General features: G+C 48.6%; 1 protein-coding gene across 1 annotated transcript in view; it reads right to left on the reverse strand.

The window, feature by feature from the left end:
• Positions 1 to 26,777, reverse strand: part of GALNT18 (polypeptide N-acetylgalactosaminyltransferase 18) — a 296,749-nt gene that overhangs the window by 11,194 nt on the left and 258,778 nt on the right. The window contains exons 9-10 of the mRNA XM_084772992.1: positions 25,230 to 25,325; positions 2,501 to 2,665 (exon numbers count right to left, since the gene is read on the reverse strand). Of these exons, the coding sequence (XP_084629118.1) occupies positions 2,501 to 2,665; positions 25,230 to 25,325 (261 nt within the window). The remainder of the gene's footprint in view (positions 1 to 2,500; positions 2,666 to 25,229; positions 25,326 to 26,777) is intronic.

Here is a 26,777-nt window from a genome sequence, read left to right on the forward strand (position 1 = left end):
TTCTGAAAGGATGTTTAGTTTTGTTGTGCCTTTGCCCAGGCAGAGCTTCTGTTTGGGGTGCTTTTCCCCTCCCACATTTAGGAACTGCTTCTACAAGCTTTCAATCATCCATTCCTGAGTTCTGCACAGTGAGCCAGTCACCCCGGGCTTCAGGAGCTCTCTGTTTCCATACTCATCAGCCTGTTTTGTTGTGTGTTTACACACCCATGAGCGCCTCCAGGGCAGAGGCCACGTCTGATTCACGTCTGCATCCCCACTGCCAAACCCCTGTGCTCAGTAAATGTTTGATGAATGACTGAAAGAGAGAGTGTTCATCATCAGAAAATTGCTCATCAGAGCCCTGTACATCAGCAGTGCCAGGAGATGCTTTCATCAAATGTGGCTTCAGAATGTCAGTGTCTAACAGTGTCTCAGTTCAGCCAGAAGTGCTGGAAATTCAGCTTGTAGATGTTAGAGGGGTCACAAACTATCTGTTATACACACACACACACACACACACACACACACACACACACACACACACCAAGGTATGAGATGGAACAAAGAGAGATATGCAAATGCCCTCTTTGGGCAGAACCTAAGAGAATCCCACTGAATTATTTTTAAATTAATTCAGTGTGTCTGTGGAGTTTAAATGTGGTCCTCAGGAGAGTAAACAATGCATACTTTCTATGAAACCAGAAAAGAGGTTCCAAATACACCCTGAGAAATCTCCTTACATCTCAGCTTCTGCAGCAGAACATTCTAGTTGGACGAGTCACTGCATAATTTGCAAAGATTAAAATGTGTTACCGGAAAATTTGCCCAAGCACAAGATGACATATGTGTGTGTGCATGTGAGGTCATCACAAGACAGGGTCTCTCACCGAATCTGGTGCTCATCCATTCAGCTAGGCTGGCTAGTCTCCCCAGCTTTGGGATTACAAGCCTGCACCATCACACATTTGTTTATTTATGTATTTGCTTATTTACTTATTTATTTTTGTGTGGATACCGAGCATCGAACTCAGGTCTTTTTGCAAGCGTTTTACTGACTGAGCTAACTCCCAAAGTTAAGCACAAGACATGAATCATTTAAGAGGCTCCGGCTTCTTTTGGCCTTATGAGCAGTAACCCCCTTGTCAATGAGCAGTGGATGGATTCCGGGTCTTCTGATAAATATCGATCATTTTACATCGAGCAAAAATTGCACATGTAGTAATTATTGAATATTAAATGAGAAGCCGCTCTTCTGCGTTTGCAAGCTGGGACTTTAAAGATATTATGTCCAAACAGTTCCCTTTGGTAGAGGGATCAGAGATGCTGTTGCCAGAGCACCTGGGGAGTTTTAATTAGACACATGCTAAAGCGGCTGAAAGCTTCCGGCCCCCCGGAGTGCTATACAGCAGCACTGTGGGCTTGGCTGGTCAAGGAGCCCATTCAGGTAGGAGTCCTGTGGGGCGCCTGCCGCGCCATGATTAGACATATAAAGGGGAAGTTGGAGTGCTTATAAGTGGCAGTGGGCACAGTGTGCATGCTAGCTCTTCTCCCTACCAGAAGCGATGCGTGACAACGGTTGGCAAGGCACCACGATGGGAGTTAACGAAGACTCTCGGCCCTTGGTTTTTTGTTCTGTTTTGTTTTGATATTTTCAGTTGAACCTTACATACTTTGCAGGCCCAGCTGAGCTACTCAGAGCTGTGAAAGCACCTGGTACCTGCCTGTGGTGAACTCACTTGGTTCCCTATAAACCACCTTCCCACTTGCTTTCCTGGCTCTCAGTCTGTCTCCAACTACCTCCTAAGACTACAACCCCGATTTGAACTTTCTGTTTAGCCCTAACCTCCACCAATCTCTTAAGACAAGGAAGGCCCTCTTGAAAACCCTGATTCCTAGACCCAGACCACAGGTGAAAGACACCGTGTACCTACAGAGTGTGATACATCACCCCCCCCCACGCCTTACAGCATCCTCCACCCCCATGCAGGGGACAGTGATTAAATCAAATTTCTTGTCTTACCCTGCCAGCATCCTTTCCCTCATGGCAGAAGCAAGCGCCTGGGTGGTTTGAGAGATGAGCTTCTGCCATTTAGTCTCCAGAGTGTTGACTATGCCTCCTGCCCTCCCCTGACTCTGTCCAGGCCCTCAGGTACCCTGGCGTTCTAGAAACATTTGAACTCCCTCACCTCTTGTAATCATCAGCCACCCTACCACCAAGAAGGCCAGAGTCCCCATCCACAGGCAGAAACTGACCCTAACAGCGGCCTCCCTGTGATGGGGGGGGGTGGGGCTCTTGGCACAGAGGCAAAGACTCCATTCAGAACTGGGGCTTTGAATCCTGGGATGTTATTCCATAAAGAGACATAGCAGTCAGGGAAAGGTAAAACGTTAAACACAGGCCTCCAAATTGATGGAGACCAGGGAAAGGAAACGTTCCATGGTCACTCCTGTGGGGACTGCCTTTCACAAACGGTCTAGACACTGGCCTGAGGAGAAGCCTCGTGCCCACGGTGACCTCTACCTGAGAGAACTCCCAATACAGCTTCATCCTCTTGGCCTTGGCATAACTGCACTCGATGAGCCGCGGCCGGCTGTTGACATCCACCAGACACCGGTTGTCATCGTCATCAACAGTGGGGCTCAGGACACCCACGTGGATCTGCTGGCTGCTTGTGTAGTACACATTCTGGAGTTGAAGAGAAAGGGGGGAACGGTCAAAGGTCAACAGCCAAAGACATGGATGTTAAGTGGCTATAGTCCCCAGACAGCTAAGAGTCCTTGGTGAGGAGAGACCCCAGATTTTTATATCCAGTCACTTTCAGATGTGCGCCTAGGACGGTGGGCAGCAAGACACTCTTTCTACGAGAGGTCCAGGGGAGCATTTGGTTCACAAGTAGAATGGAGACAAAACTTTCAAGGAATGAAACTTGCCCTCACTGCGAGGCACACTCCATTTTCCATTCTATTCTTACATTGAAAAACATTGGCCATAACCTTTTAAATTGATTTTTACCACCCACAGCTTTGAAAGTACCTCTTGAATCCATTATGTGCAGACTCGCTGACTTCCTTCATAAATATTTTGTGCCAGATAGTGCACTTGGCCAGGAGACACAGAGAACAAAGGCTCAGGGCCCTGCCTTTGGGGAGCATCCAGTATTGGGGGTTGGGAGGTGAAAGGCCCAGAACTTCAACCTCTATTCCGACTGTGTGTGTATATACCAGGGGCTGGCAAGTGTTGTCCTGAAGGGGCAAGTGGTAAGTACGTTTGGATTTAAGGGAAACCCCAGGTTCACCCTCCTGTGCAACGAGGACTCACAGCTATGGCGTACTACAGTGGGGGAGATGCAGAGCAGCCCAGCCCACCAGCAAAGGAGAAGGCTGAGGGACTGAAGCCATGGAGCCAAGCCTCAGCATCTAAGGGATCTGTCACAGAAAAGTCACACAACACACGCTCTGCTTCCAGCAGTGAGTGCATCACAACGTGCGAAGCACTATCTACCAGGGCAGCTCACTGGAGCCTCAGCATCAAGATTTCTACGAGGGCAGCCTTGGCCTGGGGTGTACAAGAATGTCTCTCTTATGCCTCCCACTCTGGTCTTCCATCAAGTCATTAGCAAAATGACTATTAGCAAAGCCCAACTGGAGGCCAGAGAACATGGGAGCCCATTGTAGTAGACCACAGAGCAGCTTCGCTGGGTGGGAGGAAAGGGACAGAGATGGGGACAAGTATTACGGCCAAATCAGTCCTCCTATGTCATCTTACAGCTTGTCAGGAAATAAATCCAGGGATGAAGACATCAAAATCACCAGCCATACTGATTTCTCTCATCACAGAAGACAAGGACTATAGGGACCAAAGGTCTCAGAAGGTCAAAGGCACAATGCCAGCTCCACATGGAGATGTAACCAGAATGAAGGGACAAGGACACCATGTCAAGCTCACTATGCTGGAGGCAAGAGTTCCTAGTGTAAGCCCTAGGAGGTCTACTCTGGGCCCTGGGTTTCTAGGTTGCACCAGAGGAAGCTGAGGACCCTCTGGGAATTCTAGATTATTGAGAATTGAGGAAGAATTTGACACAGGAAGGATTTAGAAACTGAATCTAGGAGATTGGGTGGGGTGACCAATCATCTCTGCCAGCCGGATGGGATTTAGAAATACCCAAGGGGGTGAACTTCTGGGTATGTCTGTGATGGAGTACCCAGAGGGAAGACCCCGAGGAGGGAGACCTACCCTGCAGTCTCAGACTGAGGGAAAAATAAGAAGAAACAATAAGCTGAGCAGCAGCTCCCTTCTCTCTGCTTCCCGACTGTGGGCACGGTGTGGCCAGCTGTGTCGTGATTCCTCGGCCACGCCCCTCCACGCCATGGCAGGCTGTATCCGCAAACCTGAGCCACAGTTAACTTTTCATTCTTTGAGTTGTTTCTTGCCAGGCTTTTTTGTCACAGCAACAAGCCGGCCGCACGCCAGGAAGCAATGTCACCAAATCCACTGACATGGGACATGTCTCTGGCATACTCCAACTATCGTACCTTTGAGCCGGAAACGAAAAGTCATCAATTCCCAAAGTCTTTCCTGAATGTGCAAAAGTGTGTGGCCCCAGCCTGTGCTATGTGTGCTTTCCCCAGAGGGTGACACACATGTTTGTGCTCTTAGGTTGAAAACCCACTGGTCTCAGGACAGGGCAGTGCACCGTGGTCACCTTGGGTGACAGGACTAAGGCTCCGAAGCATAAGCTACAAGAGGAGGATGCCAGGGGACCAGTCACTTCCCTCCCTTCCCACCTCCTGTCACCTGGCCTGCCTCTTGTCTCCATGGTGGGGTCCACAGACACAAGTGGCCACTGAGGTAACAGCTGACATCATTTTTATCCAGTTAGCTTCTCTGAAGTGCCCGGGGAGATGCCGCCGTGAGAGGTCCGTGTGCACTCATGAGCTGCTACAGCTGTCACCAGCGCTGCTTATTCCTCCAGAGTCTCAGAAGGATCATAATAGGGGCAGGCAGTTGTTTGTTATTTTAAAAAGCCAACAGCAAAGTGCAACTTGACGAGCCGAGCCAGGATGCGGGCTGATCACGGAGACAGACTTGGCAAGGAAGACTCCCTTCAGTCCTCCCTTGGCCATCTCAGAAGCCCAGACAGCAGCACACTGAAGCAATACATGGCCTGAGCACATAAAACAGGGAATGGTTTTGTGCAAGACGCCCCTTGTCCAATGCCCACAGACCCAGCAAGCATGGCCGTGATTTCAGAGCAACGAGGGCCTTTGAAGGTTGAAGCAATAAGTGATTTAGAGCTGTAGTCTCTAATGGGGGTAGCTTTGCTGGAGATAAAGATTTTAGTTATGACTCGGAGAAGGAGACGTTGCTGGCACCCACGGGTGATACACACAGCACCCCTTAGTAAAGTTAAACTGCCTGATCCAAAGTATCAGGAGTGTCGCTGTCCGAGAGGCCCTGCCCGGCTGAGAGAGTGGAGGGGGCTCACCTGCTCTATCCCACTTAACGCTAATGGCGCTATGGGTCAGGCACAGGGGTGTGGGTGCCCCATATCCAAAGTTGGGAACAGAGCGTTTTAAATTTCAGATCTTCGAAAGGATTTAACAATGTCTAAGTATACATTCATAAAGATCATCTTGGAGATGGGACCCACATCTAAACACAAATGCTATGATTCACAAACACTTTATGCACATAGTCTAAAGGCAATTTTATATACAGCTACCTCTCATAGGAGGTCAGGCTTGGGATTTTCTGTGTGACTACTCAAAAAGTTCCAGATCGTGGAACATTTCAGATTTTGAGTCTCTACCTGTATTGTCATTGACTCCCATTTTTTCAGATGAAGCATTGAGGCAAATTAAATTATTTGAGAGGAATTAAACCATGTTTCCAAAGTCACACATCAGCGACTACTAGCTAAAATTTAGACTTCTGAGCCAGGCTCAGGACCATTCACATCGCTCATCTAGTTCCCAGCATCCCCTTATCCTTCAGTGAGTGGGCTGGAAGGTACCAGGGATTGCCAAGAGACTGGCTTCTGTGTGGTCCCGTGGATCCACCATGGGGTCTGGACTAAATACTGGAGGACAGGAAGGTGGTACCCTGCCTAAACGACCAGTAGAACACAGCAGGCAGGAGTGCTGATGCAGCAGCATCCTGACAGTAACTGTCAGAGGCAGAGACGGGCTGTTATCCTGTCTGGATGTTTTACAAACCCCCAGGGGCCTACAACTGATACCCTGAACACTTCAGCTCCTTTCCGGCAGCAATGATGGATCGCATCCCGTCCTCACTCAGCCCTGCACAGCTCAGCAGGGCTGCGTACCTGACTGGCATTTTATTCTGATGCTTGATGGAGAAAGAAAAATCACCTGAAACGCCAAGAGCTAACATCTGGGTCTCAGGTCTCACACCAGTGGCAATGTCCCCTTTCTCCAGAATGATGAAGAGCTAAGGTAAAGACATCCCTGGAGCCCATGAGCCCTGCCTGTCCACTGCTATCCTCAGGGCCACAGGACCAAGGCTGGGCAAAGAATCCCTAGAGAGAATGGCCTTGTTTGAGACCTTCACCTCTGGCAAGGCCATACCTGGCAGGATGCATGTGGACCCTGATAGCCGAGTTCCCATCCTCCTGGTCTGTGGATGGGCCACTGTTGGGGGGAGGGTCTGATGTATTTTGATGCTAATTACTGCTTGCTATCTGTGTGACCCACCCTTTTGCTTAATAAAAAGCCATTTCACCTGGACAGGGCAGAGGAGATAGGTGGGGCTTAGAGAGAGGAATTCTGGGAAGAAAAAAGACTTCTACGAAGAGAAAGGAGAGAGACCTGAAGGCTGCCATGGGTTAGCTGGAGGAGAAGCACATGGCTGGCGTGGATGGAGAATCCGGCCCAGATGAAGAACATGAGCAAGTATTTGGGATTAAAGATGGGAGGTAGCTGGATAGAAGTTATTAACTAAGGGTATCTTAAAATATAACAAGTGTCTGTGTCTTGATTGATTGTTAGCCAGGCCTACAGGTAATACAGATAATTTAAAAACAATAGGCCACTGCATCCATCCTTCACAAGTAGCGAAGGTCACTGACTGACAGGACTCTCACAGGGCAGAGGAGGGGCATGGGAAGGGAGGGAGGAGAAGAAACACCCTCTTTTGTGTGGGGGTGCCTTAAGGCTTCTGCTGGGTCACTCCATGCTTAAGGTTATATTCGTTCTGTGAGGAAAGGGAAACAGGCCACATGCAGCTTGGGAAAGGTTTTGCCAAGGTCCCGAGGAGGCCTCATTCTCTTTCACTGCCTGGAGGATGTCCTCAGCTAGGTTGAATCCTTAACAGTTCAGGGCCTGCCCCTCCCTTCTGAGGCCAGAAGCCCGGGTGGGCCTTCTTATTTCTCAGCAGCCCTGGGCTGGAGCTGAGGCTCCACCTCCACCCAGGCCATCTGGCAGTGAGGTTGGCAGTGCAAGCAGAACTTGGCTCCCAGGGGCCATTGCAAACTCTTCCCTTCAAAGCCACCAACAGCACAGCCAGGAGCACGCCCACCAGCTATTCTAAGCCTAAGTCCTGGGCATCAGTGAGGGGTCTGAGGTCACTATGTGTGTGTGAGGGGGTGCACACTGGGCCCCACACCTGTCTTGCGGATTTTTTTTTTCTTTCTTATAATTCAGTGTCACTAGATATTTTGTTGGAACAAAAGTTTACAAAGAACTTTTTTTTAAAAAAAGGTGGACAGCTGAGCCAGGTGTGGAGGTGACCTCCTGCTGTCTCAGCACCCAGGAGGTAGAGGCAGGGGACCTCTGTGAGTTTCAGGGCTGGGGCTACATAGTGAGACCTTACAGGGGGCATCCCTCAGCAGGACACTATGGCTCAGCAAACCTTCCTTAGCTTCCACCCCACCAACCAGAGTTAACAAACACTAGCTAAAAAGATTCCACCTCCGTTTCCAGCCTCTTTGGACATGGCCAATCTGCAGATCTTTCAATCCTCTCATCCCCCTCTTCCACACTTCATGTTGAAGCCTCTGTGGAGGTTCTAGAAACCTCCACACAAATAATGAATGTGGGGTGAAGCCTCTTAATGACGTGTATTAGTCATGATTCTGCTGCTGTGATAAGACGCTCATCAACCAGCAAGCAGGGAAGCAAAGGGTTAATTTCATCTTCTAGTTCCAGAAGGACAGTCCATAATAGCAGGGAAGACACAGAGCCAGAAACTGGGTGGTCACATTTTCAGAGAGAAGGAACGGAAGTGGGGCAAAGTTATAAACCCTTAAGCTCACCTTTTTATTTTATTAACCTTTAAGACCTAGTGATGTACTTCCTGCAGCAAGGCTCCGCCTTCCAAAGGTTCTATAACATTCTATAACAGCGCCACCAGCTGGGCATCATATGGTCAAATGCATAAGCTTATGGGGAACATTTCTCATTCAGAATACCTCAAGACACAGATGCTTTTCTGGGTGCAGCTCAAGTACTGGATCCCTTTCTAGCACTAGGCACAGGTGTTGGAGCCTTTGTTTTTGCTCCATCCGAGTTTCCTTGGCAGTACTATTGCTCTATGGATTCAGCGCCCTTGAAATATGAGGTATCCCAGAGGCAAGCAGTCTCTGGCCTGGAGGATCAGTAGTGGTATCTAGCTAACACCTTCCTGTGGCTAGAGAGTGGGATTGACTCAGGGAGGGGAGAGCCACTGTGACACACTCCCCACAGTATGTTCTAGAATCGCCACAGAGGAGAAACAGCTGTGTTTGACAGGTCCTGGCATGGCAGGGTACACCAGCCTCCTAGGGCCGTTTCTTCGGACACCTGGAAGGGCAAGTCTGAACACTGCTGAAGCCTGACACACGACTGAGGAGCCAGCTCTCTGTGGGGTGGGCCACATGCCAGGGAGCCTCACGATGGCAAGAGTTAAAATGAGGTAACTGACGGGAGGGCTAAACAGTGGCCGATCATCTAAGAGAAAGATGAGCACATGAGCAGTATATGTGGCTGGGTGGTCCTCAGGATCCCAACGCCATCAAGCTAAGGGTCCCTACCCTTGCCCTACAGCTCAGTCATCTAGGAAGCTTAGTTAAAAGCTGTAATCACCTGACTTGCGAGTGGGCTAGGCCTGGAGATTGTCACGGTTTGAATGTGAAACACTCCCCGTACACTCACGTGTCTGAACAGCTGGCCCCCCCTCCCCGGGGTTGTGGAAGCTGCTTTACAAGATCTGGGAAACTAGGGGCTGGAGACCTGTTAGAGAAAGTGGGTACCAGGGATCAGGTCTTGAAAGTCCAGCCCCACTTCTTATCTGCTCCCTGTTTCCTGTTCTACCAAGCTTTTAGGGGTACAAGGGGTGAAGAGTCCAGGCTACACACCACGGCCCGCACGAATGCACCTGCTGCCATGCCTTCCTCTCCATCATAAATTGTGTTTCCTCAACCTGTGAGCCAAAACCAAACTTTCCCTTGCTTAAGTGGCTTCTTGTTCGGTATCTGGTCACAGCAACAAGAAAAAATAACTAATCAGGGGGATTATTCCAGAAGATTCTAGTGTGTAGCCAAGATAGAAAACTAGCTGCATTTAAGGAGACCCTGGGAAGTCTAGACCCAAAACGTAGGGGTGGTATGGCGAAGACTAAAGTACTGCAATTTCTACCTCTGGCCACAGAGACTTCAGAGCAAGAGCAAGGCAGTGACAAGTGACCAGGGCGTCCACATGAAGACATGTGATGGCACAGTGAAGAGGCTGCCCTCTCCATGTCTGTGGCCCTTCCTGAGTCTGACTGGCCTGTAGGTGAGTCAGGCAAGCCACAAGCAAAGAGCTAGAGATGGCAGGGATGGGGTGGGGGTGGGGGGAGGGAGGACATGGAGGCTTGCTTTACTCAATCTCAATTTATAGACTGGTGCTGTGACATCCAGAAAATGTATTGGAAATGGACTTTTTGTCCTATTTACCCAAGGATGAGCCACAGGCCTCTGCAGACAGGGTGGACTGATTTAAAGGTTTGGTTATTGGTCATTAATCCCTTGACACAGAGGTTCATTATGGTGCTCAGGGCCACAGTACACGGCCAATAAATCAGTAGTTGGGGGTGAGTCACTTCTAAAACGCCCTTATATCCACTAAGCTCAGCACCAAGTCCATGCAGGGGACAGAGGCATGTACAGGTCTCAGTGCCACCTCTTTAAGTAAGCAGCCATGTACTCAGCCACATGTAGCAAGATGGCCAGAGTGCTGTCCTGGCCACGCTTGTAGCAAGGGGCTGGTTAGGGTACAATGATGGCCTCAGAGGTGGGTGATGATCTCCACCCTAGGAGGCCAGTGAGTGATGAGGTTTGAGAAGATCCTGGAGTGGGATAATTGGCCCAGATCAAAGCCACAGAAGTGTCCAACACAGAATTCTGTCTGGTGGGGCTGGGGGTGGGGAGTCTAGCTGACCGCTAGGAAGACTAGGGACAGCACGCCAGTAATCAGAGTGCTGAGGCCTCACACTATGCCCTCTGTTCAATCTGAGGACTTTCTAGAATCTTCTAGTAAAAATACCCATGGGGCCTAAGGAGCACCACTGGGCTACAAGTCTGCTGCTTCTCCTACCACCGCCATCCTGGGGACCAGCATTTTATCTCTTCCCCTTTGTCCTGGGACCTGCAGCATCCCAGACAGACAAGACTGACCCATGCATGACCATAAACCAAGCTCTGACAGCTGTAAGTTCACCAATTTCACCAGCCTGTAGAAACTGACCCTAGATGAGGGGGTACTGTAAACCCTAAAATATGGGGCGCTGACTTTAGAGCCAATCCGTGCACAGTGAGGAAGCTGTCACTGGAGACCATAAAGACAGTGACACACAGATGAAGAACAGGCTTTGCTTCACCATCCCCCCAACCCTTCCCCCACCCCTGCCGCCTCCTCCCCTCCCTGCGCCCCCTCACCCCCGCAGCTGCTTTTGGCAAGATGCTGCAGAAGAGAGAGAGAGAAGGTCAGAGAAGAAATGGACACGTAGCATGGCTGAGAAATGTTTGTTACTGTAAGCCATGGAGATTCTGAGGTCATGTGTTACTGGGGCATTGACAAGCCTGGCTGATGGGCAGCCATTTGCTTAAGCTCCCCTCCCCCGACAATACTGTGTAAAAATAGAATTACCAGATTTAAAACATGACCTTAGAAAAAGTCCAGGGCACTCTGAAAGTGTATGCCTATGCCGAAGGAATCGAGCTAATGTGGAGAGGGGGAGGGGCTGATGTAGGAAAGACCCTCCAGATCCGCACTGCCTGGACGCAAACCCTGTTCCCACATGCTTGTGACACAGCTAATGTATGCAGCTGCCATTCTTAAGTAAATACTTCTCTGTGAAAGCAGGGCTAACAGTGGCTACAGGGCAGTCGGCACCGGGGGGACTGACTAGTGCTCCATGCCTGGTGATGGTGTCACCATTGTACCCTCGGTCCCTATTAGATCCCAGGTTCCCTGTGGGCAATTACCATATTTTCTCACCTTGCACACCACTTGCCATATACACACTCAAATACATTAGTTAATTGGACTAATGTATTATGAAAATATACTAGGGACCCCTGAACTTCAACTTGGAAATTCTTCCAGGCTTGTCCTCTTAGTGCCTTCTTCACAATCCTCACTTCCTGACCGGAGTCATTCTTCTTCATAGAGCCCTGTGGATAAATGACTCCCCGGGACAGGGGACTTACTATTCCCCCTCGGGCAGCTATCCTGAACTCTTACCTGCCCAGCACCCCAGAAACAAGGAAGCCCTTTCTCTTGCTGGTCCAATACAGCTACCACGTACTACTTGAAGAGCTTGTTCCTAATAAAAGAGGTTATGTGTCATAACCAGGCTATCACTGACATGACTTTCAGCTTCAAACCTTTTATTCTGACTAGCATCCTCCTCTGGGTACCCCACCAGCACTGAGACTCACTGTTCTCCCACAGATGCCCCACTCACTGGCAATGTAGCCCATGTAGTCCAGGACCAGTCCCACTTCCTGTCCTTGGATCACATCCCCTTCCTGTCCTCACCCGGTCCCCACCCTGAGATGTTGCTTAGTTTATTATACCCTCTTTCTCCAAAGGCTGATCTCCTTGCCTGGTTCTCCCTGTTAGCCTCACAGCATGCCAGCTCACTGCTTTCCTTTGAGAACAAACCTGAGCGCACACCTTTCTCAGCCCAGTAGTCCTCCTCGATGGACAACTTTGTCTCTTCATTTCTCCCTAGCACACTCTGGGCAGAAGAAACCATACTCCTCCGTGCGTCTTCTCACTCACTTCCTACATCAGAGCCATCACTGCCATGGCCACCCGGGGGCTCTCCCACTATGCATGTATCATGCAGGTTCCAAGAACAGGTGCAGGGCCACCTTGCTATCACAGAAAACCCTTCAAGGGCCAAGAAGGCAACTATTGGCCCATTCCTCTTTGTGAACACTTCCTTAAAAAGCTTTCACGAATCTCCCACTTATTCTTTTGTTTAACTTGTACTTGTTAAGCATCTATCATGTCCTAGCCAAAGAAAACTGAGTAACTTCTGAGCAGCTTAGACCCTTCCAAGGATGGCAGAGCTAGCACATAAATGCTCATGTTTTCTGTAGCCAGCTCTGCAAGAATTAAGACCAGTGAGTTCCTTTTCCCACAGTGAAAATGTTACAGAATTTTTCGCTTTTCGTGTCCTTCACCCAAGCCAACCTTACTCCCACACATGTAACTGCAGTGAATAGTGTACTTTTTTGAGCAGAGGAAAATATAAAGCTGTCCTGGTGATTGATTTAGAAGTCTCAGCTCTACTTAAACTCCCAGCATATTAACACAGCACTGCCCTCAAGGGCTCCACTAAAGAGCTGCCCTCCCAGGGCTCACTGCACCATCAAGCAGGCTTTGGCAAAAGCAGCTGGGACAAAGGCGACGATGCGACAATGCAGTTAGCTGGGAAAATCAAACTGGAGAATTCATTTATGCCCATCATGTATTCTTAACACAGTTCCTTAGGAACTTTCTGAAAATGGCTCAGGCATCTCCCTAAGCTTCCGGGATATAGACACTGCTCAGGCGTCCATACTCAGTGTGTCTGACTCTCACTCCTTTCTGTCACTTGTACTGAGGGAAGCCTCAAAAATGCACAGGAAAGCTTTGGTGGTGTCTGGATCCCACTGGTGATCAGGACCCCAGGGTGGTGATTCTGCACAATGACAAACTACTCCACCCAAAATGTCAGTGTCAGTGTCAGTGACCAGGGACCAGCAGTGTACTAGCCTACTTGTTGAGGGCCAACCCTGGATGCAGAGGGCATCATTGTGTCCGTGTGCAACCATGTGGGCTTCTCCGCATTTCCTGCTCCAAATGGGAGACAGAGGATGTGCCTCTGAGAGGCGCTGTACTTTTGGCACGCAGGGCGAAGAATGCTGTTTCCTTATAGTGCCCACTCTTTTCTCCTGACTCCCGTGGTGGGAGCAGTCCCATCATGCCACTGCAAGTGATGAGGTATGGCAGCTGCAGGAGAGGGAGCTCGCTGGTGACTTAAGCCTTGCCAACAGCAGACCCCTGTGCTTCTGAGGAGGCTCCCATAGCTCTCATCTGAGAATTGGGTCACATGGAAAAGCAGGTCAGCTGCACATGCCAGCAAAATGTGCTGGCAGCAGATGCGGTGAGAGAAGGATGACAGCATCTCACCCCTGCCCACCCTGTGCCCACCACAACTCTCAGCTACTGTCAAGAAGGAGGTGTGGGGCCTAGTTTCCAGCCCCACAAGTGTCACGTCTCTCAGGCTGCCATCTGCACATCTTCCTGGAAAGATGTCGTGTCTGAAAGAAGAGGTACAGACTGACACGAATTCTGACATTAACCTCACAGTGATGACCATATGTTGATGAGGAGTTTAGCACGAAAACTAACAAAGCCAGGAACCTCCATGCACTGAGGGGCTAGTTGTGTTTCCTGTAATGCCTCTGGACTTCCCCCATTGAGCCTTGGAAAAGCCTCCAGGAAGCAGATCATTCTGTACAGGTTGTTGGGGCTTAATGAGGAAGAGTGCTTAAGGCATTTACTCAAAAACCCAGCAGCTTTGCTCTCCAGAGGTGCCTGGAGCATTTGCTCTGAGACAAGCAGGGGACTGAGTGTTGGGGACTCACTGGACAACAAAGGTCTTCAGGCAGGCATGAAGGTGCATGCCTTCAGTTTCAGCAGTTGGGAGGTGGAGGCATGCCGATCAGGAGTTCAAGGTCATCTTCAGCTACAGGGCAAGTTTGAGGCCAACCTAGGCTACAAGAAACTCTTCCTCAAAACAACAACGAAACAAAGCAACATCGTTGCTGTCTGGGGATTTATAATCTACGGTTAGAGAAAGCCCATTAATAATAAACAAAGAAACAAACAAACAAACAAGTAAGCAACCCCCTCCCATTACCAGCAGTGATAGTCTTCGCATTTGCTAGCCTTTACTCATGCAGATGCTACATCAGAGTGTTAACAGAAGTGGACAGGGCTCTGGGACCTGAGAAGGTTAGGAAGAGGATGCAGAGAGAGAGAGAGAACTTCCCCAAGGGGGTAGGTTTGGGATTAGGGCATAGACATGGGGAAGAGAGAAAGAAAGTAGTTTAGATTGGATGTCAGTTCTTCAGGGAGAAACTGGGACACTCAAGATAAGGGGTACAGGCACCTGGCCTGCAGGAGTTGAGAGAGAGAGCACAGAGGCCTGAGGCCTGAGCTCAGAGCCAGAGAGTGTGGAGAAGGCTAGAGTTCATATTACCATGACTCCAGTCTTAAGACTCATGCACAAGCATTTTTGGGAGAACCCTCCAAGCTAGACCCAGTTTCCCTTTAGAGCCTAAGAGAAGGATCAGTGTTCTCTAGGTTGGACTTTCTTTCCTAGTGTTCCCTCTGTGGCCTTTATTCAAGCAGCAGCTGTAACTGGTCTGTCTCCAGGAGCCCCCCAGAATCACTCCACATTGTGTGGCTCCTTGTCCTATCTCCTCCAGCCAAGGGTCTCCCTGAAAGCAGGGGGTCCTGCAGGTCAGAAAGCTGGAAGGCAGCATGGAGTCTGCTCTGAGTCTGGGCTCTGCAGCAGACAACCTGGGTGACAAAGCCAGGCTCTGCTACCTGGAACGGGGTCCATGGTCACTGTGAGCCCCAGTTCCTGCCTAGTAAGAACAGGGTACCGGGAGCACCCACTTCCACAGGCCGCTGGGAATGTTAGCTTAGACAAGAGAAATGTTTTTTTAAAGGCACCTGGAAAGACTGCACAGGAAATTTGCATGCACACTGTTGTCAGTCTTATAATCCATCTTTTACCATCAAAAACACTCATTAAAAGAGGGTTTTAAGTTGAGCAAAAGGATGAGCTTGGTGCTAGGCACATGCAGGTTTGGTATTTTAACTATTGGTCAATTTCCTTGCCCATTTTACTGCAGGAAGCTGAGGCTCAGAGATGGCAGGTGACTTGCCTAAGTGTGCACAGCCAGATTAGGATCTAAATTCAGCCCTTCTGCCACCGGTGGCCTTCCATCTTGTCTCTGTGGCCAGAGTCATGTGGGAAGCAAAGCTCTGCAAAAAAAAATGTGGGCAGGGGGCCAGAGACAGCAGCTTTCTGCTTAAGAGCCAGAACATTGGGCACTACAGTGCAGCTAATGACAGCCTGCTCCCAGCCTGTGGGAGTTTAATAAAAGTCATGCAAAACTCGCTGTTGATGACTCTAATTGCGGAGTTTGGACATGAAATGAAGAACATATGTGGCGTGAATAACAAATCAGGCGGCTCCTTTTTTTAGCACTGAAGCTGCAGGAAGAGCTCAGAGTTCACCATCACTCTGTGTGGAAAGAGGACGTGACACCATGGCCTCGCACCTGGTGCCTCCAACAGCCCACTGCCCCCGTCACTCCTGTACCTCAACCCCGAGTATCCCACCCAGGGCCTCTACTTCCATGAGGAGTCCTCAGAAAGAAATGCAGATAATCTACATTTTTAAAGCAGGCAGCAGAGGTAGGGGGCCAGCAGGACCCTCTTGTCACCCGCAGAGGAGGAGGAGGCAGACCCAGGAGGGTTGGGAACCAGGGCCAACCTCAGGCAATCCGGTGGTGGACTATGACACAAAGGGAGGCCTTTGTGTGTCACCTGTGCCTTTGGGAGCAGCCAGAATAAAGGAGGAGGCACTGGTAAATTGTACCATGGCCATTCCTCCTCTTCTGAGCCTAGGCAGGTTAACCCTGGGTGTGACTTAGCCCCCACCATGAAGTTCTAGGATTTACAGCCTACATCTGCACAGACTCGGGGGCCTCTTTGTCTCTTTGAACCACATGAGGAGAGGCTGGCAAAAGCTACACCAAGGTTTAATAAGTAGAAGGGGTAAACCAAGATGGATACGTAGTGATTTTTCACGTGTATATGTAAATGTGTGCATACCCGCGTCAATATAAGTAAATATAACTAATGTAACAACCTGTAGCTAGCATTTACTCTGAGCTATGCTGCACATTGAATTGTGAAGAGAAGAAGTCGGGAACTTGATCAATGCCGGGTCAGACACTGACTAAGCAATAGATCTGTAATTCACGGTGAACGGCAGAGTGGAGTGGGGTGCGGTGGAGGGGGGGGGCGGGGTGGGGATGGGGGTGGGGGTCGGGGTGGGGATGGGGGTGGGGGTGGGGGTCGGGGTGGGGATGGGGGTGCGGTGGAGGGGGGGCGGGGTGGGGATGGGGGTGGGGGTAGGGGTCCGAGTGGCCAGGTTAGCATCCATCCTTTCAGTAGACAGCAGGCAAAGAGTGAGACCACAGGAAGCACAGTCAGGCAACGTGTGCACTCAGCTTCCTTGAAGAACAGAGAGACAAGAGAGCTAGCTGCTGGACTATAGGTCCCAGGCAAGGAGGTGAGACACCTGGTCTCCATGGACACTTTCCAGGGCTGCAAGGGTGCGTGAGGCCATTCCTGTCCCAGGAGTTTCAGAAGGAGATGTGTACACCATAATCTTGTGTTCGCAGATTAGAGCACAAATCAGATGTTGGGAGCATCAACTCACTCACTCGCCCTGGCTGTCCCATGGTGTGGGCAGGCTTGGGACTGGACCCTTGCTGTCTGATCCAGAGTCCCACACTATGTATCAGCCATTTCCCAGGATCCTCCATAGTGGAGAGCACCCCTCAACCAACAACTCCACACCAAAATAGCAGCTCTGTGGGAAGGTACTGAGGAAGGATTATTAGAGGGCAGGGGAGAGCGGGGCATTGTAAAGCCACCTTGGGGCCAGTCTATGTGATGTCCTGAGGATTTTGCTTATTCCACATTCTGCATGAATAATGGCCCTTGGGACGGTGTGTGAGGTGAGTTCCTGAATCTAGCAGAGATCAGTGTAACCAAGGTTTTCCTTCTTGCTGTGATGGAATGGCTACTTTTGGCTCCCAGTTTAAGGGCTATAGCTTGTCATGGCAGGGAAAGCATGGTGGCTGGAGTGCAAGGTGGTTGGTCACATTGTATACACAGTCAGGAAGAAGATAGTGGGCAGAGAAGTGGAGCTATAAACCCAGATGGTTCACTCCCTCTGGCAAAGCTCTAACACTGAAATGTTCCACAACCTTCCAAAATAGCCCTACAAGCTGTGAAACAAGTGCTCAGACATGTGAGCCTATAGGGGACATTTCACATTCGAACCACAGCTCCAACCAATCTAGCAGGCCACGTGAGGCTTCCCCAGAGCACAGTTCTGTGCGACCCTGCACTGTCGGGCATCAGCTGCTACCCACTGTCCAGAGTCAGGGAGGGCACACTCTTATGACAGAAAATAAACACAGGGACAATCTGCGAACTGCATAGACACTCTTTGCCTGACATTCTATTTATTTACACATAAAAGTCGTGGAGAAGTGGAGACATCTGCCAAAGTTCACTGACAAGTGCAAAGCCATTTAAATTCTTGGCACAGAAAGCAAAACTTTTGCAATTCTCTCTGGGGTGTTACATGAAAAGTCTAGAGATGCGAGCACAAATTATGAGGTGTTTTTAATGCCCCTGAAACCACTGGGGACATTGTCAAGTGGAGGAGGGGTGAGAGTGTCATTGTGACCCACTAGCAAATGGAAGATTCTAGAAAATTTTCATAGACAAGAAGATAAGCAATGTTTTCCATTTTCACATCTATCTACCTACCTACCTATCTATCTATCTATCTATCTATCTATCATCTATCTATCTATCATCTATCTATCCCCACCTAACCATTATCACTTCATCCATCCACCCACCCACCCATCCATCCATCCATCAATCCATGTATCATTTATCTATTATTTAGGAGGCACTGTCAAATAGGAAAGGGATGAGAGTAACATTGTGACCCACTGGCAAATGTAAACTTCTGGAACGTTGTCAGTAGACAATGACATAAACAGTATTTTTCATTGTCCATCCATCTATCTATCTTTCAACGAACCAATGAACCAACCAACCAACCAACTAACCAATTAACCCATTGGTCACCCAAATGAGAACACTTAAAAACAAAGAAGAGGACTTGACTGGATGTAGCTCACTACTAGGGTACTTGCCTGGTCCATACAAGGACTTGGGTTCAATCGTCTATACCACAGAAATAAATGAAAATTTAAAACCAAGAGGAAATGACAAAAATGCAATGCAACAAAGTCAATTTCCTCCTCTGTGCTTAGCTTAGTTTTTCTTAAACACTCTTGCTGATCTGGCGTGAAATTCATCTTCAGGATAGAACAGAATTCTTTCAGCTCAACTCTGTTCTTCACTTCCTGAGTCAAAGCCTGTCCTGAAGCACTGATGTGGCAAACTTAGAGCTTCACAGACTTTTGGAGGAATTCAAATCCCTTCCACCTTTCTTCTTCTACTGCCAAGAACGTACCTTCCCAGAGGAGAAGCACTTCAACTCGGTGTGCAGCCCGTGTTCTAGAAAGTTCTGTCAGAATAGATGGAGGAAATCTTGAGACTCCTTTTGTTCTCTCTGACCTCATATACCTCCTGTGGGGTAATGGTGTGTTTGGGGCAGTAGGTGCAGTCTTTCATCATGGAAGCTAATTATCTGTGCCTGTCTTCCTCCTCTGGGCTGGGGACTCGGCAAGTGGTATAAAGCTCAGTGCATGTCCAGTGAATGGGCACATGAATGAATGAGTGAGTGAACGAATGATTAATTGGATGGAGTCTGTGGAGAGACCCCATTATTGTATTTTTCCCATTAGAAGAAATTTTCCAGGCTGTTACACTAATTAGGGCTAATATTCTCAGTTATTTTGAGGATTGCTTAAAATTTGCTGCTAATTTAAATAAAATGGTTACATTTACTCATTAACCAATTAGCACCCTTCCCAGCAGCTTCCCCTCACTAATTTGATTAGCAACATTATGCTTTCTTCTGCTCGGGGCCTTCCCTGAGACCTGGGGGTGTCACAACTCCATCAGAGTGACATTTCTTTCTGAGGATTTAGTCCAGCTGTGAGACCAGCTTCTCCTAGTACAGCTGTCTCTCGGTCTCTTGTGCTTTGGAGACTGCTGGCATCCACTATAATTCACTCTATAAACATTCCTACCACTACGCCAAATGTATTTATCCTTCAAGGGAAATACAACTGTTGGAAACATGACTTCATGAAAGATAACCTGTCTTGTATCTGAAGAATGAGTGGATGAAAAAAGAAGAAAAAGTGAAAGTGAAGAAAAAGTAGAGATTAAAGTACTGACCCCCTTCAGGGTCCTTTCTTGCTGGTAACGGATGATGCCATCAGGTAAGTCAATTCACACCTAAGATACTCTGGCTTATTTTTCAGAAGTAAAATGGTCTCAGAGACTTTTATTTTGATGGAGATAAGTCTTTATGGGTACCCAGACATTCACATTTTTCCATCTGTGTAGCCAGATAGACCCATGTGACTCAGCCCAGCCAATGAGCTAGAAAAGGAAGTTATATGAGACGCTTCTTCGCTGAGGAAGTGAAAGGCTCCCAGGTACATGCCTGTCCTTATGAGGGAGTGGGGAGGTTGATGGGTGGAATTGTGCACCCCTAAAATTCACATGTCCAGTTCTAACTTTCACTTCCCAGAATGAGCCATGTTTAGAACCAGGGTCATTGAAGGTATCATTAGCTAAGTTTGGGTGAAGTCACACTGCACTAGAGCAGGCTCCCACCCCCAAATCAATGAGAGTGTGCGTAAGAGTGTAAAGTTGACATCAAGAATCAGAGCCATGTTGAAAGGACCTAAAGAAGCTCCAAGGATGGGAGAGAGGCCTGGGACACATCCCTTCCTGGCGCTTTCTGAAGGAGCAAGCCCTGATGAACTTTGACCTTGGACTTCTTCAGAACTGGGGGTGAAGGGATAAGTCACTCTTGTATCTGCTTCTCAGTTTGTGGCACTGGGTAATGGAAGCTGCAAGAACCAAAGGGAAGACCACACTGTCGGGCTGTCAATCTACAAGGGTCACCAAGTCACTAATGGTTGAAGAGCATTTGACATTTAATAAACTTTAGAAAGGTAAGAAAAAGATGCTTCAGCAGGTAAAAGTGCTTTGCCACTGAGCTTGACATCCTGAGTTTGGTTCCTGGGACCCACATAGTGGAAGGAGATAAGTAACTTCTGGAATTTGTTCTCTGTTCTCCTCATGCATGCATGCATGCATGCACACACACACACACACACATGCACACATACGTGCACACACATACACACCAACTGGGGTGTATTAGTAAATACATGTCATTTTAAAAAAGAAAAATACTTAAGACCTAGAAGTAGCATAAATGTCCCTTGGCTGTCACACTAGGGCATTGTTTAACAGGCCTGTTAAGAGCGTGCAATTTCCTAGGAGTATTACATCTGCCTTTGTCTGCACTCTTTCCCTTCTGATTAACTTACAGACACTGAAGACACCAATGCCTGGTTTTCTGCCTGGGTAGGAAAGGTCACACCAAAGACGATGATAGCATCTTGTTTCTGACCTGTTCATCCCAGTCTAACAGTGCTTTGTAGAAAAACACCTACAGATACCTTTTTAATGTACGTAGAATTACTTGCTCATCTTATAGGGCTAGCAAGGACTGGGCCACCCATCAGGGCTGCCTCTGTACCCTTCTTCCTCCACCAGGCTTGGCCGTGGCTGACTGAAACCAAGTCATGAAACTCAAAGGAGGCCACTCAGATAGCACTCAAAAGAGGAACAATCTTTCCCCTTGTGTGGTGACCATGTGCAGATTTAAAGGTAGAGAATAGTCTGTTAGGAGTTTGAGAAAACCAACATCCTGAGGGCCTTGTCCACTGTACCCCCAAATCCTGAGGGTCCTGCCCACTGTACCCCCAAATCAAGAATGATACATGGCATATGGTAGACTCAAGATGACCTGAAGAGGAACGCATATGTGGTGACAGACAAGAAGCACAGACTGTGAGGGAGCAGGGCCAAAATCCCAGCACTCGTGGAGAAAAGAGGATCTTGAGTTCGAGGCCAGCCTGACCTACATCATTTAGATCTGTTTCAAAGTGAAAAGAGGCCAGAGTCACAGAAGGGAAAAACTTTAGTGATTTTTTCAGTTTAGGGGTCATAATGTCAAAAAAAAAAAAAAAAGCCTACCAACATGCCATGGGCAGAGATGATAGGGGTGTCATTGTCACCTGAGCCAGCGGCTGGAAGAGTCCTCTTGTCCTCAGACGAACAGGTGTGTCCTTTTATGTTTGGAAGGAAATCTCAACTCTCTGTTAAGGCTATTCTTTTGTGGGCAAATGACTACTATTGTTTAAGCTCAAGCCTTGTAATAATAGCTGCTTACACAGGATGGACAACAGCCATGGGCCCGCCTGCACTGTCTGAATGCTTCATGTACACTCACTCTGTAATCCTTGTAACAACCCTACAAGGGGAGAGATGCTATAAACTCCGCTTACGGGTAATAAAATCAAGGCACAGCTACTCAAGGCACCTGGCTAATGAGTGGTATGGCTTAAGCCCAGCAATAACTTTTAAAAAGGATTAATTTCTATCTTACATATATGTACACTGGGTACCTCTGAGAGTTCCAAGAGAGAACTGGACCCTCTGAAATTTATAGGCAGTTGTGAGCCACCCAAAGTAGGTTCTGGAAAGCACTCCAGGTCCTGTGGAAGTGCTGGAGTACTGCTAACCACTGAGCCACTGCTCCTATCCCCAAATTTCATTTTTTATCTTATAATTATGTGTCTGTATGTGCATGTGAGAACATGTGGAGGCCAGAGGGGCACGGATCACCTGGAGCTAAGGACAATTATGGCCTATATGGTATGGGTGCTAGAGATGAACTTGGGTCTTCTGAAAGAGCTATTAATTGTTGAGCTATTGCTCCATTTCTTGAGTGATTAAAAAAACCTTTTATTATGCGCGTGCGCGCGTGCGCGTGCATGTGTGTGTGTGTGTGTGTGTGTGTGTGTGTGTGTGTGTGTAGAAGATCAGAAGACAGCTTGCCAGAACGAATTCTCTTTCCACCATGTGGGTCTCAAGGATTGAACTCAGGTCATCTGGACAGATGACAAGTGCCTTTGCCTGTTGGTAGGTAGATACAGAAATGCAGGCCAGGGACAAAAACCCACTTCCAGGATAAGCTGGCTTCTCTGGCTCTCTCAGGTCCACTCCCAACCAATTCCTGCCACAACAGAGTCCTTCTCTGGTAACCTGTGACCCAAGCCTGGTCCCAAGCTTCCTGGATCCTAAAAGTGTGAACCTGGGAGGAGAAGGCATCAAGCCTGACGCTTCCTGCCAGGACTCTGGCACAGGGGCACAGGAAGAGGCTTATTTATGAAGGCAGCTCTCAGCATCCCTGACAACCACAGCATAGACTCAGCTTCCAGCCGAGTGCCTTTCAGAACAAAAGGACTAGAGACAAGCAGATTGTCATAGCTGGTAGAGCTGGGCCTAGAGTTGGTCCAGCCTAAGATTCATCACTTATAGATGGGCAGACTGGTCCAGGTGTCGCTAGTCAATTGGGAAGAGATCAAAACTATCACTACCCACGAATAGCAATGCTGACTGAAAGGGCAAACAGGAAGCTGTCAGGGATGACAGCCTTGAGTAGGATGGTGACTATGTTGCACACAAAGGTAGGAACCCCTACAATGTCTAATTATATCTCATATATTTTAGCATAAAATTATACCCTACAACAGAGTATAATAAACTAAGGGACCAGAAAAAGTTAAAGTGGTACTGAAAGATCAAGCCTCGGGCCCAGGCCTCCTTAGGTCCGCGGCATTGCCCTTGTTTCTCCTGAATCTCCGGCATTTTCATTGCCATAGCAACTTACAGAGGTTCCAGGAGTCACCACCAAGGGTCTTTGGCTGGGGTCTCTGCTGCCTGGGCCTGTGGTAGCAGTGGCATCCTTGATGGTCTTGGTGTCCTCCCCAGCATTTGGCACTACCCTTCTTTTTCCTTGAAGAACAGTGCAGTTCACAGGCAAATCTGTTTCAGTACTTCAGTGCAAGGGTCTGACAGCTACCCCTCCTTCCCTCCCACTTTCTCTCCCCCTCCCCCCTCTAGATCTCCATGGCTTCTGCTCAGATGACAAAGTCCACCAATCACACCCCTGACCTCTATCACAATTCATGTCCTAGAATTTCTTTCAGAGTCATCCTGTGGTTTTTCATCAGGGATAGGCTCAGACTTCTCCAAATCTTCACATTAAGGAAGGTCATGAAGGTGGAACCCCGATCCTATACGACTAGTGTTCTTGTGATGCCTGGCATCAGCACCTCTTTCTGGAGGTCCTTTTTCTCCCTGCCTTACTGTGACTACAGAGGAAGGTCACCTGATAGCTAGGAAGTAAGCCACGACCAGATTCCAAATTTGCTAGCATCTAGCTCTTGAACTTCCTGGTCCCCAAAACTGTGAGAAATGCATTTCTGTTGCTTAAACTACCCAGCCTATGGCATTTTGTTTGGGTCACATGAGCAGATTATCACAGGTAATGTTGAATTAGGTAAACATACCCCAACCCCATGATTCAATAAATCTATTCCTAAGTGTAAATCTAAAGGAAATAAGGGTAGATTGGAAACGAAAGACATGAGCATGTATGATCACTGCAGCAGGACTCACAGTATTTGTCTTAGTCACTGTTCTATGGCAGGGAGGAGGCACCACGGCCAAGACAACTGTTATAAGAGAAAGAATTTAAATGGGAGCTTGGGTACAGCTTCAGAGGGTTAGTCCATCATCATCACGGAGGGGAGCATGGCAGTGTGCAGCCAGGTGCTGGACCAGTAGCTGAGAGCTACATCCTGATCCATAGGCAGAGAGGGAGGGAGAGAAGGACGGAGGGAGGGAGGGAGAGAGAGAGACCCTAGGCTTGTGATAGGCTTTTGAAACCTCAAAGACCACCCCCAGTAACACATTTCTCCAACGGGGCCACACCTTCTAATCCTTCTAATCCTTTTGGACAGTGCCACGCCCTGGTGACTGAATGCTCAAATACATGGGCCTATAGGGGCCATTCTTATTAAAACCACTACAGCTGTTCACAGCATATTCTTAACAAAGAATAGGATACAGTAAAACAAATGAGCAGCTTACAAGATCCACAAATGTAGCTCACAGATGTGGAGGCCAACACATGCTCTGGTTCATATGACCATGCTCACTTCATGGAAATTCATTAATCTGCACACTTACAGTTCATCTATCTTAATGCCTTGATAGGACATTTGTTAGCATAAAGAGAGTGGTACGGTTTCAATGCGATATGTCCCCCATAGGCTTAAGTACTTGAACCCTTGATCCCTGCTGTTTGGGAAGGTTCTGGAAACTTTAGGAGGTGAAGATATACAGGAGGAAGAAGGTCACTGGGGGTGGGCCATGAGATTTTATAGCCTGGCCCCACTTCAATTGTGCATGTAGGCAGATAATAACAAACAAAGAAGCACACTCCCACCAACTGATACTAAAGCATCTTTCTCAGTCACCGTTCTCTTCCGGACTTAAACTTTGGCATTGTTCATCTGGACACTTCTCATGCTAGGGCAACACTGGCCAGTGGCTGCCTATTGTATCATCACAGCCTTCCAGAAGGAGGCAGGGGTTTCTCTGTAAAACGTATCTCCTTCCCCTTTTCTATTCCATAGGATCCTGGCACCTAACACGCAGTTTCCAAGGTTCTGTCCAGGCAAGGAAGGTACAACCTGGCCCTGATGTACACCAGAGATTGCTGGGCCCGGGGACTCCATGGCAGAACCCAGCTGTGCTTCTCCACACCCTACAACTCACAGGCACATCCTTGGCACAGGGGTCTCCTGAAGACTCACCTGAGGTGTCATCCCATGGCAGATGTACACGATGGGAATGTTCTCTGTATCTGGGCCCTGGTCAAGACACAAATCAGTCTTCAGGGAATTCTGTAGCTGATCATCAGAGGAAATATGGCCGTACCCGAAGGGAAAGAAGAGAGAAAGCACACAGATTAATTTAGGAGAGGCAAGCGTGTTCCCCAGAGAGACTCACCTTCTTCATCAAACCCAGGTCACCAAACACAATGATGTCATCTGGCCCCAGCTATTTATTTACATAAAGGTATGGGTGGGGACTGGCCCACACTCCATGAGAAATCATGACACTTATTAGACAGAAAGCTGTCTTTGGGCAGCTAGGACCATCTGTGTGAAACCAAGAAGTGCACAGTGAGAGGCACTAAGATCTTCATTCTTTTCTGGGCATAGAACAAAGTTGGAAGAGCCTTTGCCCTCAACAGTTGGGCAAAGTGGCTAACAGGGCTGTTTGTTTTTAATCCTGGAAGTCCTCTGGGACACAGTGTTCTGTGCCTCTTGCACATCCATCAGGAGGCTTGACCAGCCCCCATCTTGCAGATCCATCAGGGGCCTTGACCAGCCCCCAAGGGTGGTCCAGTTGCTGAGGGCTCTCCAGAGTAGACAGCTTGGTGGAGGAATAAAAGAGAGGGGTCTGGTAGAAACAGATGAGAGAGAAAAAAATATCTCACAAGTATATGGGCATGGTCTCATGACGCACAGAATACAGCCTGGGTATGAGAGTCCACAGTTAATGGCCCTCATGACCAAAGCCCATTCTGAGTCTTTAGAAAGGATGGCTTGAGGATCACAAGGCCCTTCTCACCACCCACAACTGAGTACAGCACAAGGTACCAAGCCACGGTCTATAATGAATGAATTGTTCTCCCTCTTCCCTTATCTTTCTGGAATTTGACCACATGACAGTTCTTTTATCCTGGATCTAAATGAGCCCAGATATCACTGAAATGCGCTTTGTGGGTAGTGGCCACCAGAATGATGGGTGAATGAGATTAGGTGTGGAGGATGTGCTGTGTGTGGAAACTGAGGAAGTCAGTTGTGACAAAGCACAGGGCAGATAGACAGAAGTAAGCGAGACCCCTGCTTGGACTTTCGCGGCTTCCCAACTTACACACACAGCCAGAAAGTTCATAGTGTCATCATCTCCTTTCCCTTCTTTCAACCTCAAGGCGCCCTTTTAGGATGGGAGACTGGGAAAGAGAATCCAGGGAGACTAGGGCACAGAGCTGTGGCTGTGCAATTGCTCGGGCGGGAGGCTAGAACCTGAGAGAGGCTGGAGGCATCCGAGTGGGCACTGCTCTGTCATGGGGCCTGTGCCCACTGCTAGCCATGGCTTTGCGGGAGGAGGATATACACACGTCCCTTGAACTTCTCTCATGGTCCATGACGAGGAGGATGTAGGATCTAAACCTATGATCAGTTATCAAGACTTGCCAGGTACTAGAGCAAAGAGACTCCCAGGTCCTGTTAAGCTTGGTTCTGCCCGGGTCCCAAGCCCTGGGCTCTGGGTGGCAGATGGGTGTCATTTGA

This window comes from Acomys minous, assembly GCF_964271855.1.
Source record: "Acomys minous genome assembly, chromosome: 2".
Lineage (NCBI taxonomy): Eukaryota > Metazoa > Chordata > Mammalia > Rodentia > Muridae > Acomys > Acomys minous.